The sequence below is a fragment of the Gobius niger genome (assembly GCF_951799975.1).
Source record: "Gobius niger genome assembly, chromosome: 4".
NCBI classification, from domain to species: domain Eukaryota; kingdom Metazoa; phylum Chordata; class Actinopteri; order Gobiiformes; family Gobiidae; genus Gobius; species Gobius niger.
In genome coordinates this window covers 20,231,701-20,251,293 of record NC_136855.1, presented here as the reverse complement: position 1 = coordinate 20,251,293, position 19,593 = coordinate 20,231,701, and the positions used below count along the sequence as shown (strand labels likewise).

The 19,593-nt window shown below is 41.2% G+C and overlaps 1 protein-coding gene across 2 annotated transcripts in view; it reads left to right on the top strand.

The window, feature by feature from the left end:
* Positions 1–19,593, top strand: part of sbf2 (SET binding factor 2) — a 67,540-nt gene that overhangs the window by 1,575 nt on the left and 46,372 nt on the right. For both annotated transcript variants that reach the window (XM_079554869.1, XM_079554868.1), the window contains exon 2: positions 10,664–10,749. In XM_079554869.1, coding sequence (XP_079410995.1) covers positions 10,664–10,749 — 86 coding nt within the window. The remainder of the gene's footprint in view (positions 1–10,663; positions 10,750–19,593) is intronic.

The following is a 19,593-nucleotide window of genomic DNA, read 5'->3' as shown; positions in this document are numbered from 1 at the left end:
GGACTGCTGTGGTTGTTGCTCTGCGGCCCTGACCCACTTCTTCACTTCTAACTTTAAGCACACAGTCCATCTGTTGAGGCTCGCAACCAATAACGTCAAATCTTAAGTCATACATTGGTATGATCTACAGTCTTTTTTAGGCTTTGGTATTTCACATTGAGAACAATAATGATTAAGGCAAATTAAAAGCAATTCCATGTAAGGACTGCTGGACAAGGTTGAGCAATGTCTAATAAATATATCATATTTATTACTTTATTTATGATTTACAATTCTTGCAAAATACTTGCTGCAATCACTCAAGACAAGTGACCTGTCTCTTTTTTTTCTCCACAAAAACACTGGTATGCAGCGGGGCAGCTGAGATGGATCCAGTGTACTAAACCTGTGTTGTCTGCTTTTTCCATTTGCAGATGGACAATGCTTTTTTCACTGGTCGGATATGTTTTTCATAAATTATAATTTTGACAATATGTTTTTGCCCATCTGCCTGTCTCAAGCAGTGAATTGGATCAATATTACAACTTCTGAACTGAGAAAGCTGTGAACAGTTGTTGCACATTGATGCTGTGGTCTTGCTTTCCAGAAAGACTTAAAAGGAAAAGGAAAATAACAGCATTTCCAGACAACTACACAAATGCTTTCATAAGATGTCTAGGATTTTGTAAGATGTTTTTATGTCTCTGTGGCTTGAATTAATAGAAGAATAAATCAAACCAGTGTCAAATTGAAATTCAAGTGTTTGATATTGATGTAAAATAGAACCGAATCCGTTTACATTATTTGACAAAAACAAGAAAGGATTACGGTTTGGTTTGAAACCATAAGCAGGATTACTTATGGCAGCAGTTTGCTGTTCATAGCTAATGTCATTTGTTTTCTAAAACCAGTTCTTATAAACAACACATTTTTGGACCAGACACGGCCCGCTATATAATACAATAGCTAGCAGCTGTGTGGTGTTGTGTAATAAAAGGAAAACTTTAATTGGCTTTTGCTTTATACAGTCCCGATCAAAAGTTTAAGACCACTTGAAAAATAAACATTAAAAAATGAACATTTTGCATGGTTGAATCTTAACAAGGTTGCAAGTAGAACTTCAATTTGCAACAAGAAGACATGGGAGTGAAACAATTAAACTGAAATTGGCAGGTTTTTCAGCTAATCAAAAGGTTAAGACCACAGCCGTTTAAAAGGCCAAATCCGTCTTTTTCTGTCAGGTATTCACACGACGTCCTGATGGCAAAGGAAAACTAAAAAAAAGTCTTGTTTTGCGATCAAGACGTCATGACAGTGTGAATACCTGACATAATCCACATTTTTGCACAAATTTGTTTTCAATTAAAGCTGGACTCATTTAATTTTTTTTTGTCTCACTCCCATTTCTACTTGTTGCATGTTGAAGTTCTACTTGGAACCTTGTTAAGATCCAAGTTCCAACCATGCAAAATGGGATTTTGTGCCATTTTTCAACTGGTCTTTTCATCCTAACGGTACTTGATATAAACATGTGAATTGTCCCAGTAACCCGTTGACTTGAGGGGTTACTTTCTTTGTCACCAGATATGATGATTTTTATGACGGATGCCTTATTCTTGGATGACCTGGCTGACATGTCATGGTTGGTACTCAACATTGACATTAAACATGTCTTTGTAAACTTACTAAATGCTCTGGAGCAAACTGAGACTGGCATCCTGCCTCAGTGGCCTTTATCAGCCGTGCCTCTGCTGCCACGTGCTGAAAATAAAACCTAAAGTCTAAACCTAGCTCAATTCCAAAAGATGTGCCGGAGGCAAAGTAAATGTAGACTGCCAATTCACGAGACATGACTCTCTGAGCTGAAGTTAACATTAAGCTAACATGCTTGGTCTATCTGTACATACTGTTCAAATACGATGCAGGGTTTATTCTGAGCCTGTGCTGCTGTGAGTGCTGCCACTTTGAATCTGCCCGTGACTGACCCAGCTGCAGATCGGAACCAATTCAGTCAGTGTCAGTCACAGGAAGCTTTTGTCTGAACGGCTTCCAGAACCTACTTTTAACCAAGTTTTTAGTCCTGAAGCTGTGATATATGAGATCTGCTGTGCCGGCTCAGAGGGAAATAAATAGTTCTGAATAACAACCTAAGAGACAATGGCTCAGTTAGAACGGGTTGTCCAGTAACTGAGATATTGTTGAGATGTGTCCACTTCACCCACTGCCTGTATATAGTGTGTTAGTGCGGTTGGTGGGATGGGCCGATGACAGCAGCTTGTCACCACCAAGTTTGGAGTGAATGAATAATGGAGCAATTTGAGAAACTTGTGACAGGCTTTTAAAGCACAATACAAGTCCATTATTAATGTTAATAGCCTTATTGGTGGTTTTAAAAAGGGGATTTATTAAGTAGCACATACAGGTATTTAAAGTCAGACATACTGTAGTTGCCCAGTTCAAGGAAATTATTAATTTTTCTCCGATTTTTATTGTCAAGTCAGTTCTGTCTTATTTTCTCTTCGTATATTCTGTAGTTTAATACCACTGACTGAGATGCTCCAAAGAAAGCCAAAGTGCTTAACATCAAGGGCCTTATCTTGTGTTTCTAAATGTAGGCTGTAGACTAGACTTTTGCGCTGATGGGGGTTGCTCTATGAAAACATCAGCTTCATACCCTGATGCAGTAAGTGCTCTTCAGTACCTGTGCTAGAGCGGGACCATCGGTATATTCTTTTCTCTCGAGAACACGGACAGTATTTAACTCACAATTGGATGAATAATGTTTGCAGTTTGTCCTGTGAGAGTTAAAAAGGATGTAGCCTAATGAAGTACATGAAGCTGCGTGCGATGTTAATGTAAAGATAAGGAGAGAGAAGGGGAAGTATACAGTGCTCGTTGTAGTCAGTTCTGCTTCAGCTCACCACGTCTCAATTTTTTTGTAAGCAATGCCCTCAAGCTACCGGCTGCAAGCACTGGTGCACCGCTGTTTGTGCGCAAGATACCGGCCTAATCTTGCGCGAGGCGGAAGATTAGGCCCCATGTCTTTGGTTGGGGATATTTGTACACAGTGAAGGTGGATTGGATTGGCATCTGAGATTTACAATGTGGTAACACTTTAACTACATAATACGCATTTTGCACCACCAGCCTTTAACAATTGCAACATTTGCAGAAGTGAAACATTTGAATCATTTTCCACTTTGTGTTTGCATTTTCAAATTTAGAGTTTAGTATTGACTTGGGGTGGAGAGGTGCACAAAAACCACATGGGGGAGTTTCTTCCTCTATGTCAGGGGTCACCAACCTTATTTCAGCTGAGGGCTACTTTAAGAGCATTAAGTTGTTCGAGGGCTACCAGTTAAAAAGAAATCCTAAAGACTTAAACGTACACTGTTCACTTATAGGATATTGACCCCATATTATATTAAAATGAAGTGTTTTACACTTTAGAAAAAGTCCCAATGGCTACTGGACATGCCCCAAAGGGCCCCTGGGTGCCCGCAGGCACCACGTTGGTGACCCCTGCTCTATGTTATATTGATACTTAGGGAAACTCCACTACTGTGAGACTTGTTTTGCCGGCAAATGCTTGCCTGTGTATGAAAAACTGTAATGGGGTCTCATGACCGGGGCTCAGAGACACAGTGAGTCCCTGATCTGATCCAGCCTTTCCAAAGCAAATCTTCGCTTTGGAAAAATACACTGCTTCCTGATTTGTAGCTTCCATCTTTTACATTTAATTTTATACCCTTTTGGCATCTTCCTTGTCCCAACTTGACCTTTCTTACTTTACTACCTTTATTACGTTTGTTACTTCGATAATTGCTTTCTTCAATGAAAATATTAATAAATGCATTAATAAATGCACTGGAAATGACTATTGTTGGGATACACAGTAGTTCCTCTCATAGCAAGGAGGTTTGATTCTCCTGCCATCCAATAATGCAGGGCAACGTCAGGCCCATCATAGTACTAAATGATTTTTCACATGCGTGTTTTAGTGCTCTAGAAATGTGAAGAATTCTGTCAATTCCTTAAACTTTCTTTGCAGAAAGGCCTTATATGATGTACACAACACTGGCATTTGTAGAAATCGAATGGATCAGAATGAACTGTGCAGACTGGAAAAATTGCAGTTTGACAAACGGATGACGCAAATCAATGACTGATAGTGCTGGGCTTGTCGTTTTAAGCCTGAAAAAAAAAGATTTAATACAGGTGTTAAATTCCACTTTTGACAATGTGGAGGACATTGATAAACCAGTACTTGTGAACTTTTCCAGATTAGTAAACCTGTGTGCATGCCTGGCCAGAACCAGGGCTTTCTCACTCGACTCTTGCTTGCGTATAGTTGTGGCCTCTCCACGTCTATTGTGCTGATTAAGTTCACAGCAGTAAGATAAATCACAATGATGAAAGAAGGCTGTTCAAAAGTTTAAATCCTCTAATCAAGAAAACCAACAACCCAAAGTGGTTTTTCACTCGCAAAGAAATTGTTCTGAATCACGCCACACTAGCTATAGCTACTTAACCTTAACAACACAGATAATCTTTTTTCACATAATGATGATGAAGCTTATTTTTTCCATTTTAAAAACAAATATAGCTTAACATTAAAAGACGGACCTTTTAATTAAACCTCAGTTTATACAAGAATAAATGCTTTCCACTACAGTGCCATTTAACATACACACTAAATTCAGTCTTACTTCTCTAAACTCCATACCAGGAGCTGTTACTACCAAAACCAACACTTAAAAAGCCCCATGGTGATTATTGAGATTTACCAAAGTTGAGCTCATAATTTTGGTTACATTTTGATTAATTGCACAGCCCTAACCGTAATCTTAGTCCAGCCCATTGTTGCATGATAGAGTGTTTAAGGCACTCTGGGCACTTTGCTGCTTTTTCTTCATCCCCATGTTGTTTGTTCACAAAACTTAACAAAAATGCCTCTGCTGGGAGATATTCTGAAGAGTTTGTTGCTCTGTGTGAAGGTACTATGTGCTCATCAAACATGCCTGGAGTGTTTTTGTGTCATTGATGCATGTTACACGTGTTACAGTAAACTGCTTAATAAGTACGTCCCCTCTCTAGAGCTAAGAACAGCTGTCCCTTCCAGACAGTATGTTGTAATCCATCAAGCTGTGTTTTTAGTCAGTGGCCTATACACTAACATTGCTTTACCAGTTGATGTATGATCAATAATTGTTGCGCCATAATTTCAAACTTTATTATGGCCTGTTAAAGATTCTCGGACATTTCATGCAGTGAGCTCCATTTCATTTTGAGAACTGCCATACTCTTAAACATGCAAGCGTATGTGGACTTATTTTCCTTATAGCTTCTGCCAGAACGTAAATTAACAAATGAAACAAACCACTCAATCTGTGTTTCTTTTGTATCCCCAATTCCTCGACCAGCGGATGTTCAAATTAGCATGTTTCCTTTCATGCCTGGTTTCGATTAAGCCGCCCATGGGGTTCTTTACAGTTACCAGGGGGGTCATATTTGAACGCACGGCTTGGTTTAATACAAGAGTGCAGCCTCATGGAATGCAAGGAATCCTGTCATTTATTTTGGTCCCAGGTGGAATATTGGAACTGGAAGCATGTGATTTCAATTAGAGGTGCTGTAAAGACGCGTTACAGTAAGGCTGTGCGCGGGTCTTTGCTCCATACAGGGTCAAGATATGCTTCACTGCCAGCCTGCACAGGTGAACAAAGGCCATCTCAAATTCCTACAAACCGAATATGAACCCACAATACCTATCAAAGCCGTGTCTCTGGAGCTTTGCCGAGATGAATTTGTCCCTGCGTCTGGTGGAGTTCTAAGGAGCTGTTGACAGGAGGCTTTAGGCAAACGGTGCCACTTGATGTTATGGTAATGAGCTGCAGTGAGTGTTTGTGCAAACGACCTACAGTATGTGACCTGCAACCCAGTTGTGACTCAGACGTCTGCAAGCGCCCTGCTCCATGGTTTGCTGAGTCAGTCAATCTGTTGTACTAATACAGTACAACCGGACGAGTAGGACCTGTGGCCACTTGATGAAAGGTTTATGTACTTCTGGTTAGAGATGCATCAGTCTAGTTTTTTTTTTTTTTTTTATCAATATGGAGGTTTAAAAGTAACTCTGCGATTGAAAAATCTGCATGCCCATATTCACTTTGTTTTAGTTGGTGAAAGTTAAGCTCTGAGAGCCAAAACTTGTATCGGTTCTAGGGCTGCAACTAACGATTATTTTGGTAATCGATTAATCGACCGATTATTTTTACGATTAATCGATTAATCGCTTGGCTGTGAAAGGTGCATGGAAATTGTATTTTTTTCAATTTTTTTATCACATAAAGCTCAAGTGGCGCCGCTTGAGGACACGTGGATGGAGTAAACTTAAAGTAAACGTCTGTAGGAGGCTCTTTGTGCTAATTCTGCTTTGATTGGACGAGACAGACAGATATTTATGAAATTTACGATGTACAAAACACTGCAGACCCTAACTTTAAAAAACAAAGTAGGTTTTCATCCAAAATACATAATATTCATGTATTTTTTGCTCAATTTTAGTCTGTGTTTACTAGAAAACGATTAATCGATTACTGGAATAGTTGACAACTATTTTAGTAATCGATTAGTTGACGATTAATCGATTAGTTGTTTCAGCCCTAATCGGTTCAGTGCCGGATATTTGTGTTCAATCCCGGATATTGTATATTTTCTGGCATTGGCTTCGATATCTGATATCAGTATCAGATCGGTGCATCTCTACATCTGGTACTGAAAAAATCTAAGTAGCAAACTTAAAAACTTAATTTTTAGTTTTAATGCCGGGCTCAGAGAAATGGATTTGTTTCTGTATTCTAATTCCAGATAAATAATGTTGCATAGGCACTGAAAAAAGTATTGTTCAGGTACAGTACAGGTACCAGTAACGTTTAGTGGTGGCAGTGGTGCAGATAGTAGAGTGGGCCGTCTTGTAACTGGAGGGTCGGTGGTTTGAATCCTACATGTGTACACTATCATTGTGTCCTTGGGCAAGATACTTCACCCACCTTGCCTTCAGTGTCTGACACTGATGTAAATGAGTGTGAATGGGTCAATGGTTCTTTGATGTAAAGCGCTTAAGACCATACTTGCCAACTCTCCCAATTACACGGGAGACTCCTGATTTTTAACGCCATCTCCCACGGTGCTCCCGCGCAGTCATTTCTCCCGCTAATCTCACGATTTTACAGTGAAGGAAACAAGTAAGATTGTGGAGGATATATTTGCATGATCTGGCAACCCTATCCTTGAGAAGAATCACTCCTTTGCCTCTCTGTCAGCGCACTGAGTGCTGACAGCATAGTTATTCATTTAGACTCGCCACAACCGCTGTTGGAGAAAACATCCACCTTTGGCTTTGCACGTTGTGCCTGAACCGTGAGCGATCCGACAGGACAGGCCTACAGCGCACACACAGCCCTACAGCGCACGCACACGCACAGCCCTACAGCGCACGCACAGCCCTACAGCGCACGCACACGCACAGCCCTACAGCGCACGCACAGCCCTACAGCGCACGCACACGCACAGCCCTACAGCGCACGCACAGCCCTACAGCGCACACACAGCCCTACAGCGCACACACAGCCCTACAGCGCACACACAGCCCTACAGCGCACGCACAGCCCTACAGCGCACGCACAGCCCTACAGCGCACGCACACACAGCCCTACAGCGCACACACAGCCCTACAGTGCACACACAGCCCTACAGCGCACGCACAGCCCTACAGCGCACGCACAGCCCTACAGCGCACGCACAGCCCTACAGCGCACGCACACACAGCCCTACAGCGCACACACAGCCCTACAGTGCACACACAGCCCTACAGTGCACACACAGCCCTACAGCGCACACACAGCCCTACAGCGCACGCACAGCCCTACAGCGCACGCACAGCCCTACAGCGCACGCACAGCCCTACAGCGCACGCACACACAGCCCTACAGTGTACACACAACCCTACAGCGCACACACAGCCCTACAGCGTACACACAACCCTACAGCGCACACACAACCCTACAGCGCACACACAGCCCTACAGCGCACACACAGCCCTACAGTGTACACACAGCCCTACAGTGCACACACAGCCCTACAGCGCACACACAGCCCTACAGCGCACACACAGCCCTACAGTGTACACACAACCCTACAGCGCACACACAGCCCTACAGCGCACACACAGCCCTACAGTGCACACACAGCCCTACAGCGCACACACAGCCCTACAGCGCACACACAGCCCTACAGCGCACACACAGCCCTACAGCGCACACACAGCCCTACAGTGTACACACAACCCTACAGCGCACACACAGCCCTACAGCGCACACACAGCCCTACAGCGCACACACAGCCCTACAGCGCGTACACACAACCCTACAGCGAACGCACAGCCCTACAGCGCACACACAGCCCTACAGCACAGCCCTACAGCGCACGCACAGCTCTACAGCGCACGCACAGCTCTACAGTGCATACACAGCCCTACAGCGCATACACAGCTCTACAGCGCATACACAGCTCTACAGCGCACGCACAGCTCTACAGTGCATACACAGCCCTACAGCGCACACACAGCCCTACAGCGCACACACAACCCTACAGCGCACACACAGCCCTACAGCGCACACAGCCCTACAGCGCATACACAGCTCTACAGCGCACACACAGCCCTACAGCGCATACACAGCCCTACAGCGCACACACAGCCCTACAGCGCACACACAGCCCTACAGCGCACACACAACCCTACAGCGCACACACAGCCCTACAGCGCACACACAGCCCTACAGCGCACACACAGCCCTACAGCGCACACACAACCCTACAGCGCATACACAGCCCTACAGCGCACACAGCCCTACAGCGCATACACAGCCCTACAGCGCACACACAGCCCTACAGCGCACACACAGCTCCCTATTTTTCACAACCCAATATTGGTAAGATCATTTATTTATAAACCAAGTACTGGTAATACTGTAATTCTGATTTCAATGTTGAGATGACATATTGGTGCTCCAGGTAAGTTTTTGTTTGGCCGTCATATTTAATGGTTGACATGTATCATATTTAATATATGTATTGAAAAAATATAACTATAGCATATTTTTATAAACATGCAAGAAGTTTTGGATTAAGCTTTGATCTTTCAATTACAAAGTTTTTGCGAAGTAGGTGTAGCTTAGTGCTAGCATTAAGGTCGTGAATGTACGGTCTTGGATCTACAGCGATCTTCAATTAACCTTCACTGCGGTAAACCTGCAGGCTGGAGACACTGCAGATCCAGGACTGCAGATTCACGGCCGTCTTTTGTATCGTACCCAATACGTCTGGCCATGACGGTCATTAAATCCAATCCAATCTGATACTCTCAGAATGCCTTTATCGGCTACCGAAGCTGAATATCGTATCGAGACATCCCATTTTTCTCTCTATATATTTTTTTTAATTATTATTATTATTTTTTTTTACAATTTTCAGGCCTACTCTCAGCTTTTAAGCATGAACAGAGTAACCAGTACTAGACGCATATTGTTTCCTATAGTTTTACATTGCACTTTCCCACTGAGGTGAATTATTTGCACAGATCAAAGTTTCAACATTTTGCAATACCAGTCCATATGGGGTCCCGGGGGAAAGCGATTATTTTTCGTTTTTTTTCTATTCACAGTTTGAGCGTGCACTGGTCTGCCTCACAAATCTGAAATGTGGCTGCAGTGTCGTACACCTGCTATAGATCAGCCTCCAGCTGTCGTGCTGTTGTCTGAATTGCATGCTGTTATTTTACATTTCTAGGAAAAACTTTAACAAATATGATGACAAAGCATCTGAAAGACTGCATGTGAACATGGTGTTGGTGTAAATGCATTTTTAAAGATTCATTCTCAGATCTATGAATATATAGACTCCTTTGAAAGGATCAGAGCAGAAGTCAGAGAAAATGCCCCCCATACTGTACCTTGGGTTAGTTTTTTTTTTTCTTTTACCCCTCCTCACCACCCCACATTGCCTGCTTGCCACAGCTTTACTACTAAAAATGAATGACCTCTCTCTGCTTTGTGTTAGTCGTTCCATATCTCACTTTTGCCACATTCCTCAAGGAACATCTTGAATTGGTCAAACTCCGCAGGACATCACTAGAGTTTTGTGTGCAGTTGTAATAAGTGTGACATGATATGCTTTGTGGTTGATCTGAAAATTCAATTCAACAAAATTGATTCGGAGCAAATACTCTCTAAATATAGATTTGATTTTGACTGTCAGCATAAAAGCCGTCCTCAATGTGTAAAATGAATTTACATCTGACAGTGCAGTGCTGTTGTTGTGTCATTGGGAAGACACTTCACCCACATTCCCTATCTCCCTATTTCTATTTATTAAATATGTATTAACATTTAGTAAATATATAAGGCATTGAAATATTATTAAGTGTTTTCACGTGCTCTTTGCAGGATTCAAACTCATAAACGCTGGCTACTTGGATGATTGTTTCAGCGCCCAACACACTGGAGCTGCACAGAAAAATACTTTACATTTTTAAATGTATTTTTTTTCTCTTCCGTCTATTTGCTCTTGTAGTCTTTCTTCATGCACCTGTTGTAGATTTCTGATTTTGTCTGTATTTTATGCACAGGATCAGGAGAGGGATGTGGGAAGATCATCCAGCGATATCCCAAAAAGGACTGGGAGGGCACAGCGTTTCCTCAGGGGGTTGAAATGGTGAGTGCCTTCAGTGTTATATTGTGAGAGATCTTTAGGTGCATGTTGAATTATTTGTGTCACACACATGAATCTGAAACAAACTGTAGTTGGTTTTCACAGCGGCCCTGGCACAGAAATACACAGAAATATTTCCACAGAGCATGAAGAAACAAACTTCTGCTCATGACATACAGCTTTCAAAAAGGTTTTGTTGTAAATCTGTTTTCACATCAGGGACAACATTGTATCATTTTTCTCATCTAGTCTGCCCCTGGCCGTGTTTTGTTATCACACCTAATCAAAAGCCGTCCCACTGAACAACGTACCTGTTGTATGCTTCACGGGCAGTATGGGTATATATATATGGATGTTCTTGCTGACACATGACAATCGGATGCTGTTATGAAAGGCCAAAAAGCTGAGTGGATATACAATTCAGTTTCGAAGTATTGAAGTAAGCCCCAAAGCAGGTGTTGATTGCATAATATGGTTTTGATTTCTGTTTCTAAGCTAAATCAGAGTCTTCAAAATCCCTTGTTGACACGCTCGCATATAATGAGAGGAAATGGTGTCTGTTTTCAAACCACATCGGGTGATGCTGGGTGCTGTGACATCATAATCTAAAGCTGGTCATGATCATTGCTTGTGTATGACTACATTGCTGCCAGCCTGCAGCCAGCCTCTCCTGTTTCTGCTCAAAAGCAGGAGAGTCGATTCAGCTCGCAGCCAATCATTACCTTTTCTGCTTTATATCGCTCCAGTCACAAATGCAGGTACTGCAGCACTCAGACGCGGGAGACTGAAGACTCTCAAATCGGGTAAAATTCAGAACATACTTTATAACTCCTCTCACCTGTAATGAAGATACTGTCATAGTTCACCTTTTTACAGAAAATGTTATTTTTCAGTGCGATATTTCATGTTTTTTTCCTTGCATTTCTCTGATTGGTCAATCGGTCAATCATGGCCTTCCCCAAACTTGCCTGCCCCAGCTATAGTGTATACAGGCCAATTTATAAGTCAGATGAGGACAATTGAGTCTGTTATGGTGACAAATCGACACACTGTGAGGAGGAGGTTGTTAAATGGCTCACAGCCGTCTTCCTTTGTAACCTGCAGTCTGATGGTGGATATCAAAAAGATGGGCTGTGCCATTTTGCATCTAAAAATACACTTATGACATAAATCAACTCTTTTTTTTGTGAGGCTAATTTTAGGTGTTGTGCAACCTTTGCATTTTACTTTGGATGGCCAAAGCTGACAGTAGAGACAGTTTTATATATTCTGTACAGATTCATTATTGAATAGTATATTTGTCGATGTACAATGTAAAAATTTGCAATAGAACAATGGTGGTAAGTTTCGATCCCTTCGCCCTTGCTTATCGTGCTCTTAAAAAGATCTTGAGTGAGGCGTGTATCAAATAACTGTAGACTGGACAAGATACTGAAATATAGAGATGTTTTATTAGATATCATGTGAGGATCTGTTCATTTTATACTCGACAGGAAGATGGGGGTACTGTATAAATATAGAGCTTTATAAATAAGTTTTAGAATGATTGTTTCAACAAACCTCTTAAAGTTGTCGAACTTTTGACCCTTTGAGGCTGGATTGAAATATTCAAACTATGAAGTCAAATTTGAAGCAGTTGTTCCTTTGGGCTCTGCTTAGCGCTGAGTAATGAGGATGGGTGGCTCCGCAGCATCATGCCTCAAAAATCCAGTCATCCCACAGATCTCTGAGTTAAATATAGCCCAGAGTATTGCTGAATGTATTGCTAGCAGTTCCAGATGTCACCAGTGACCTGTGCACTGAGATGTATTTGGTTCCTCCAGATGTAAACCCAATTCTTCATGATGTGTCAGGTCTGACTAAGATTTTGACATGAAGCCACAATAATGCGCCTCATTGTTGGAGGAACTTCATTAGGATGCTTTTAATGCGTAGCAATCTCTTTCTGGCAGCGCTTTAGTAATTACATTCTTTAATAAAAAAACATCTCTCAAAGATCAGATACTAAATATGGTTCATATTGGTGGTGAAGTTTAGTCTTACACAAGGGACCCAGGGGGGTAAGCAGGGACAGGAAATGTGCCTGTCTGTGATGGTGTGTGACAAACTTTTCCTCCAAAGCCAAATGACTAGAATTCCAACTTTGAAGCCCTAATGAAGACACACCATAGTGTTTAACAGACCCCACTAAGCAATTTGCATTTTGGCCCTGTCTCCGCCTGGTATGTAAACCATTATTACTTGCACATTTTCTCAACTCTCTGAAAAAAAGAAAGAAAATGAGTCATTTACAAACACAAGAGGTGCACATCTGTAGAAAACAGTGGATGAGGCTGAGCACGAAAAGCATTTTGCGGTCACAACAGGCCCCCAGCAAACTAAATAACCACAGATGAGGAATGCTCATAGAAAAAGCGTTTACAACTTGTGCTGGAAAAATGTGTTTCGAATCTTTCCAGGCAAGTGATGATGATAGGAACCAGCTCGACGCTCATCTGTTCTGGATGAGCCCTGTCGAGATGGGGGTCACTGCATCGTGCATAGAGTACATTTCCATCACCTTATCGCTCCTCAGGCAAGGGGTTGATTGTCAATAGATAGAGGACGTACAGTCACAATAGATTTTTGAAGACTTTTTTTCTTGACGATTTCAGTAATTGGTTTATATCCTAGAACACAGATCTGTTTGTTAATCTGTATTTTTAGCTTTCAAGTTTCTTTACACAAATACAAATCACGATGTTTCTGCAACTGCAGAATAGTAGGCAACGCTTGTGCTGCCGACTGCATTACAGTTCCAAAGTTTTTACTTGTGCTAGCTGTGTCGCTCCTTCTACAGTCAATACTCGCATCCCAGGTTGAAGCAACAATCTCGAAACGCAACAGTAAAGCCGGTGTAATGTAACCATTTAATAAAATAGCTCCAAGATGAAGCAGCAGTTCAGCAAGGACTGCAGCCTCTGCTCCCGCCGCCTCTCACTCGCCTCGGCTTTGCCTTTTATAGCGAGCGCCATCGCTCAGTGCTACAGCGGAACAGAGGAGTGGGGGACGCTCACACACAATATTATAGAAACAATGCCTATTTTAAGGCTTTTCTTATCTCACCATAATAAAGTGCACAGAAAAGTAAGATTTTTTAATGTAAAAATATATGTTAGAATTATGTATTTTCCTCCCTCTACATGTTCCAACAATGTCCTAATGTGTAGAATGAGCCCAGACCTGTTCACCACAACTGCCTCTAAAATCCTGCACTGTCACTCAAAACGGTGTTACTTCGGGTCCGAAGTGCCGTCATGCACGAGCTTAATATAGAAGCTGCAGTTACACTTATGACCTGAGGTGGCAGTAATGAGCATAAAATGGCAAATTTGCATCTTGCCCCTTTAACACATGGTACTGTGGAGTACTGTTTAAGTTCATTTATAACATACATTGTACTGAAAGCAGAGTAAATATTATTTAAGTACAGTACCTTGATTTACGCTTCAATCAGTAATGACTAATGACTAATATTTTCATGTGCAGCTAAACCAATACAATATTAGGTCAGACGCATCAGGTCAAAAGGCCAAGCAAGACCTTCTTTGCAAGTCTGCACACGTCTTTGAACGATCGTAAAATATCGTCTGAATATTGATATCGAAATATTAATTTTTGTCAATGTCTTCCGCTCCTAGTAGAAGCATCTTATTATTTTTTATTTGCTGCTTGTTACTTACTTTTTTATTTTGCTGTGTTTTCTTTGTAAAGCAGCACCAAATGTCCCCAAAGGGACAATAATTGTTTTCTTCACACTCTGTAAAATAGTGAATTAATTATATACAAAGTAAGTTACTAGCGTTGAACCAAATGCCTCTATCATCAATGCAGTGGTGAGTCGTGTGTTTATGTTTGGCCTCAGTGTCTGCTGCGTGAACAGCGTTTCATTGTCCATGAGGTCAAACACATTCCTGAGCAGTTCACTGTTGAACAGCTCATTACATGTAGCCAGTGCATGTCGACCAGACAGAAGAATAAGAGCTTCACAAACCTATTAAGTTACGCACAACAGCAGCAGTCAATAAGTAGCACATATAGTGCATGCAGAATTAATATACAAGTGACTTTAATCAATTTTTATGAAGAATTTTTTTTCATATTTTCCAGCTCTTGTATAAAATGAAAAGCCTGTTGTTTTGAGCTACTGTGTAATGAGAGGGAGATGTGGCCAAAGGGCAGAGATTATTGTATGATGAAACATTTGACATTTATAATCATCCTGATGGTGAAAAACCTTGAAAATTGAAAGGACCATCACATTTGAAAATACTCCAATACTGTCCAGTAGTCTTTATTAACCTGTGCTTTCTGAAAAAAACTTTCTAGAGAAAAGAATCCACTGGGACATGACATAAAAAAATATTCTTATTTCGTATAAGTGGAGATTGTACTTGATTCATAAAATGTTGAATTTTAACATTTAACGTTTTAACAATTTTAACAACAACATTTTTAAGGATGACATGACGCGATACAAATTGTGGACGTGTCTGAACGCAGCGGACAAAACTTGATTGACTTTGCTTTGGGCCTTTACGTAGTTTGTTGTTTGTGTCCACAACTGTCACTCACCTTTTTCCACCTCCTAAAGGCTGCTTTTGTTCAGACACTTTAAACACTTTTTTGGATTTTTTTCTGAGATATTGCGATTGGATTTGCGATTTTAATATTATATATAGCCTATGATTTATTTATCATGCAATTGATCATTGAGCCGCATATATACTTTTAAAACTGCTGTTAAACATCATGGTGCTCATTTATTACATTTAAGCTTCATGCAGCAACAAGATACAAATCTGTAAGGCAGCTGATCGGCAGCAAAGATGCATTTTATGGAGCTTATGCTTAAAAGCTAGTCATCCAGTCACATCACTTTCTCCCTCCTTATTCAGCCGTGTAAAAGCATTCTCTGAATCACAAGCTGGTCTTTTATAATACAAAAAACATGGTCAAACTCTCTTTGTCTTTTCTGTCAGTGCAGTATTTTCTCTCACAGACGATTAATGAGTTAAAAAAAACGCAACATGCTACGACAGTGGCGCTTATGGCCTCTAGGGGCATGAGTTACTTAGTACTGCTTTAATTGTCTCATACAAAAAGAGATTAGTAGTATTATACCGGTAATCAAATGGGCAAAATTGCTCTCATATTCTGAGGAGTTATCGTAAAAGTGGTTTGGAAACACAGTCAAACCAAAATTGTTTTTTTCCTTCGACGTTTCACTTCCATTTCGAAAATAGTCTTACGTAACTAAACTGTAAACCATTGTTTTGTTTTATGTCCAGATCTAGATTCTTGAGCTCATCCCCTCTCCCACAAAAATGTTTTTAATTAGGTTTGAATGTCCGGGAAAGACGAGTTATTTCTACAATGTGTACCCGGCTGCTGTCATGTGGGGCTGTAGATAGCCTGCAGGCTCCAGAACACAAGAAGACACTTTAAAAGCCTGGTTTAAGTGTGAAATGAATAACATCGTCCTTCTAAATGAAGCACTTGTAGCATCTGGCTCCTGTGTGACTTTATGTTTTTGCTCGATAAAGGACTCCATGGCATTTAAGACGTCATCTATTTTCAGCACTTGTGCACGATGTGCATGACACAACTAATGGTCTTGTTCATCATCATTGTGTTTGGTCTTTGTCAGTGTTTAGGCCCTGTTCTCCACAAACCGCAAACAGATGAAAGAATGCGCCACAATTGCATCAGTCAGTCCATTAGCGGCAGCAGCTTGACATGTCGCGGCGCACGTCGAGTCCCATGATGTTTATGGGAGAGAGGCTAAACAGTGCATTCCTAGTGACAGGATGCCGTTTGCGTTTCTCGGGAGAATGGGATCATGTGTTTGACAGGAAGATCCACATATGAGTAATCAATGCTCGGTGTGCCAATGAAGCCAAACACACCAGGAAACCAAGAGCTGTCATCAAGCGAGGAGGACTTTCCATGCCCAAAATCACTCCGAGGGAAATGGCAACACAGGATGAACACGTCTCATCACTTTACTGTAATGCTTTTTAGTACCTCTTGAATGGGAAATGTAGAGGTGCTGAACTTAACTAAAACACTGGGGTCACCAAACTGTAGGGCCAAGAGAAAATACTTAGTTACACTATTTGATTGCTCATTAGAGATACACCGGTCCAGCTTTTTTACTACCAATACCGGGGTTTGAGAATCTGCCCATATCCGATATTTAATTGAATCTTTTCTCAATTTTAAGATCAATAAAGTCATATTTTATTGTCATGATGTTCCAGATCAATTGTCAACTATATCTATTGATAAACTCTTGAAAAAACATTTAACAAGGATCACTGGACTTTTCTACACTAATTATCCTTGGGTATATGGCCCTCTTTAGATTACATTAATACAAACAATTCACATGAAGTTATTTCTTAAACTAAAATACAAACACTTGGCTTCAGCAGTGGTTATTTTATTGCATTAGGCTTCTTTAGGTATTTCTATCATAGTTTCTGACCCAGCCTTGATTAGTTTTGGTTAGCATTAGCATGCACCCACTAGCTTTAGCATGCTATTGCTGGCACGGCATTTTCCGCAGCGATCAAAAATACATTTGCGGAGGTTAAAACTAAGCAGTTGAATTCCCCAGGTTCTTAGCTTTATTATGACATACAGAATGCCTATATTTACTTAGATATAGGTGGTAAAAGTTGTGTTTTTTAAGGCATTGAGAGCCAAAACTGGTATCGGTTCAGTATCGGATATTTGTAGCCGATACACGATGTCGGATTTTTTCCAGTATCGGCTCTGATATCAGATACCAGTATCGGATCGTTGCATCCCTATTGTTCATGTTACAAATGTACAATTTTCAAAATGGTCAGAAGTGGAACATAAACAATATATAACTGTGTGACGCATGAGAGTGAACTGTTCTATTTATAGAACAAGCCCCACATGATGAGTGCGCCCCAAAAGGCTCCATGGCATAGGGTGTGACGCTTCATTACGATATGTGCCACACACTGCTCTCCCGGACAGTACAGAACATTGCTTTACTGGCATACGGAGACGTACATGAGTTGGATCCCCCGCTAGGACCAGGAGGAAGCACCTGTTTCAGAGCAGCTTATTATCTTATTTTCTTGAAGCACGGAGAAGCCGGCGAGCCCCTTGTGACGTGGGGCATTCATTGTACTGATTTCCAACATGAGCACAAAGCTGTTTATGCTGCTCTTTCATTTATGCCTCCATGTGAGCACAGACTGTTTTGATGGTTTCTTTTTGCTGATGAAAACAACGGTGTTTACAAAACCTCAGCTGATTGAGGTGAGGCAGCTGCAGCAATAAGCTCCTAATGCCAAATCTTCAACAAGCGCCACAACTAGAGGCTGTCAGATGTTTTGTTGACACTTCAAGAGAAGTGTTGTTTTCATCAAAGCACTTAACCAAGAATCACAACAGAAGCAATTTGAAGTTTAAGTTAGCACGAAAATGGCTTGCAAGGATTTCCGTAAGGCATTTGTAAATTCAGAACCGTCTCCATTTCCAGGACATGAGGCTTGACTGGTGTCATTTCTTTAGAGGTCGACCGATATATCAGCCGGTCGATATATATTGGAAAGAGTGAAATCAGGGCTTTAAAACGAGTCCTTCCACAACATCGGCCTCGGGGGAACTGAGAAGCATTGCAATGAAAATTGGTAGAGGGGCCGTGGTGCAAAAATCTGACAATATGCACCGTACCAAAGTGACAAGTTTTAGACTATATTTCTTATTTAATTACTCACTCACTATCTTACTTACTTACTTATGCATGTATCTTTCTTTGACTTTGATTACTGTGCTGAACTCTCTTCCTATGAAGAACTTTGTGGAACTCAGATGGTCAAATAAAAAAGATGAATTGAATTGAATATGGGCTCATCAAAACAGAGCTCATGTGTGTCATCATCACTTAGCCTTCGGCTAAATTGAAGGCTGTAGACAGTCCACACCTGCCGTTACATCCTCCAAAAACACATCAAATTTGCGTGCCTTTGTAGTGGTTTCTTTTGCTGATGACCAGGCTGTGGTGGATTATAGATCAGTGACACACGTGGCGACATATCACCACTTAATGCGTGCGTGGAAATAGGATTGGTTAGATGAAACTGGAGGAAAGCCTTCGTTTTTGTTTGAGCTTAGGTTTGAATAAAAGATGTATCTAATTTTACGAATCAACAAGATGTATTTAATTTATTATGAAAAAACAAAATCGAATCGAAAATCGAGATCGATTAAAATGGGGAAAATAGTTGTGATTTTCTTTTTTTTTCATAATCGCCCAGCCCTAGTTGTCAGTAAAAAATAAAATAAAAAGTGATCTCTAAGGGCGCACTCACACTTGTCCATCCGAACCAAGTGCTGAAAGCCCAATCAGCGCGGTTCTTTAGTGTAGTGTGAGTACAATCAAACCGTGCTTGAACTGTGAGATAGCTGAACCATTACACCCCGAAATTGGTTAGCTACAAGTTTGTTAAACACAAGTTTCACTAAACCTCCTTCGTATTAACCTCCGCAATTGCATTTTTGATCGCCGCGCAAAATGCCGCAGCTAGCAACAGTATGCTGGGACAGAAACTATTGATTGAATCACCAAAAGTAATTAAATAAAGTCGGCCACTGCTGGAGTGGCCAAGTACTTGTATATACAGGATTATAAACCAGACATTTGGAGAAATCTGCCAAAAATATCTGTCTGTGCATATTGGCATCAGCCAATAAAAATCCCCAAAAATCAGCATCGGCCTTAGAAAAACCTATATTGGTCGACCTCTGTATTTTATGTGTGGA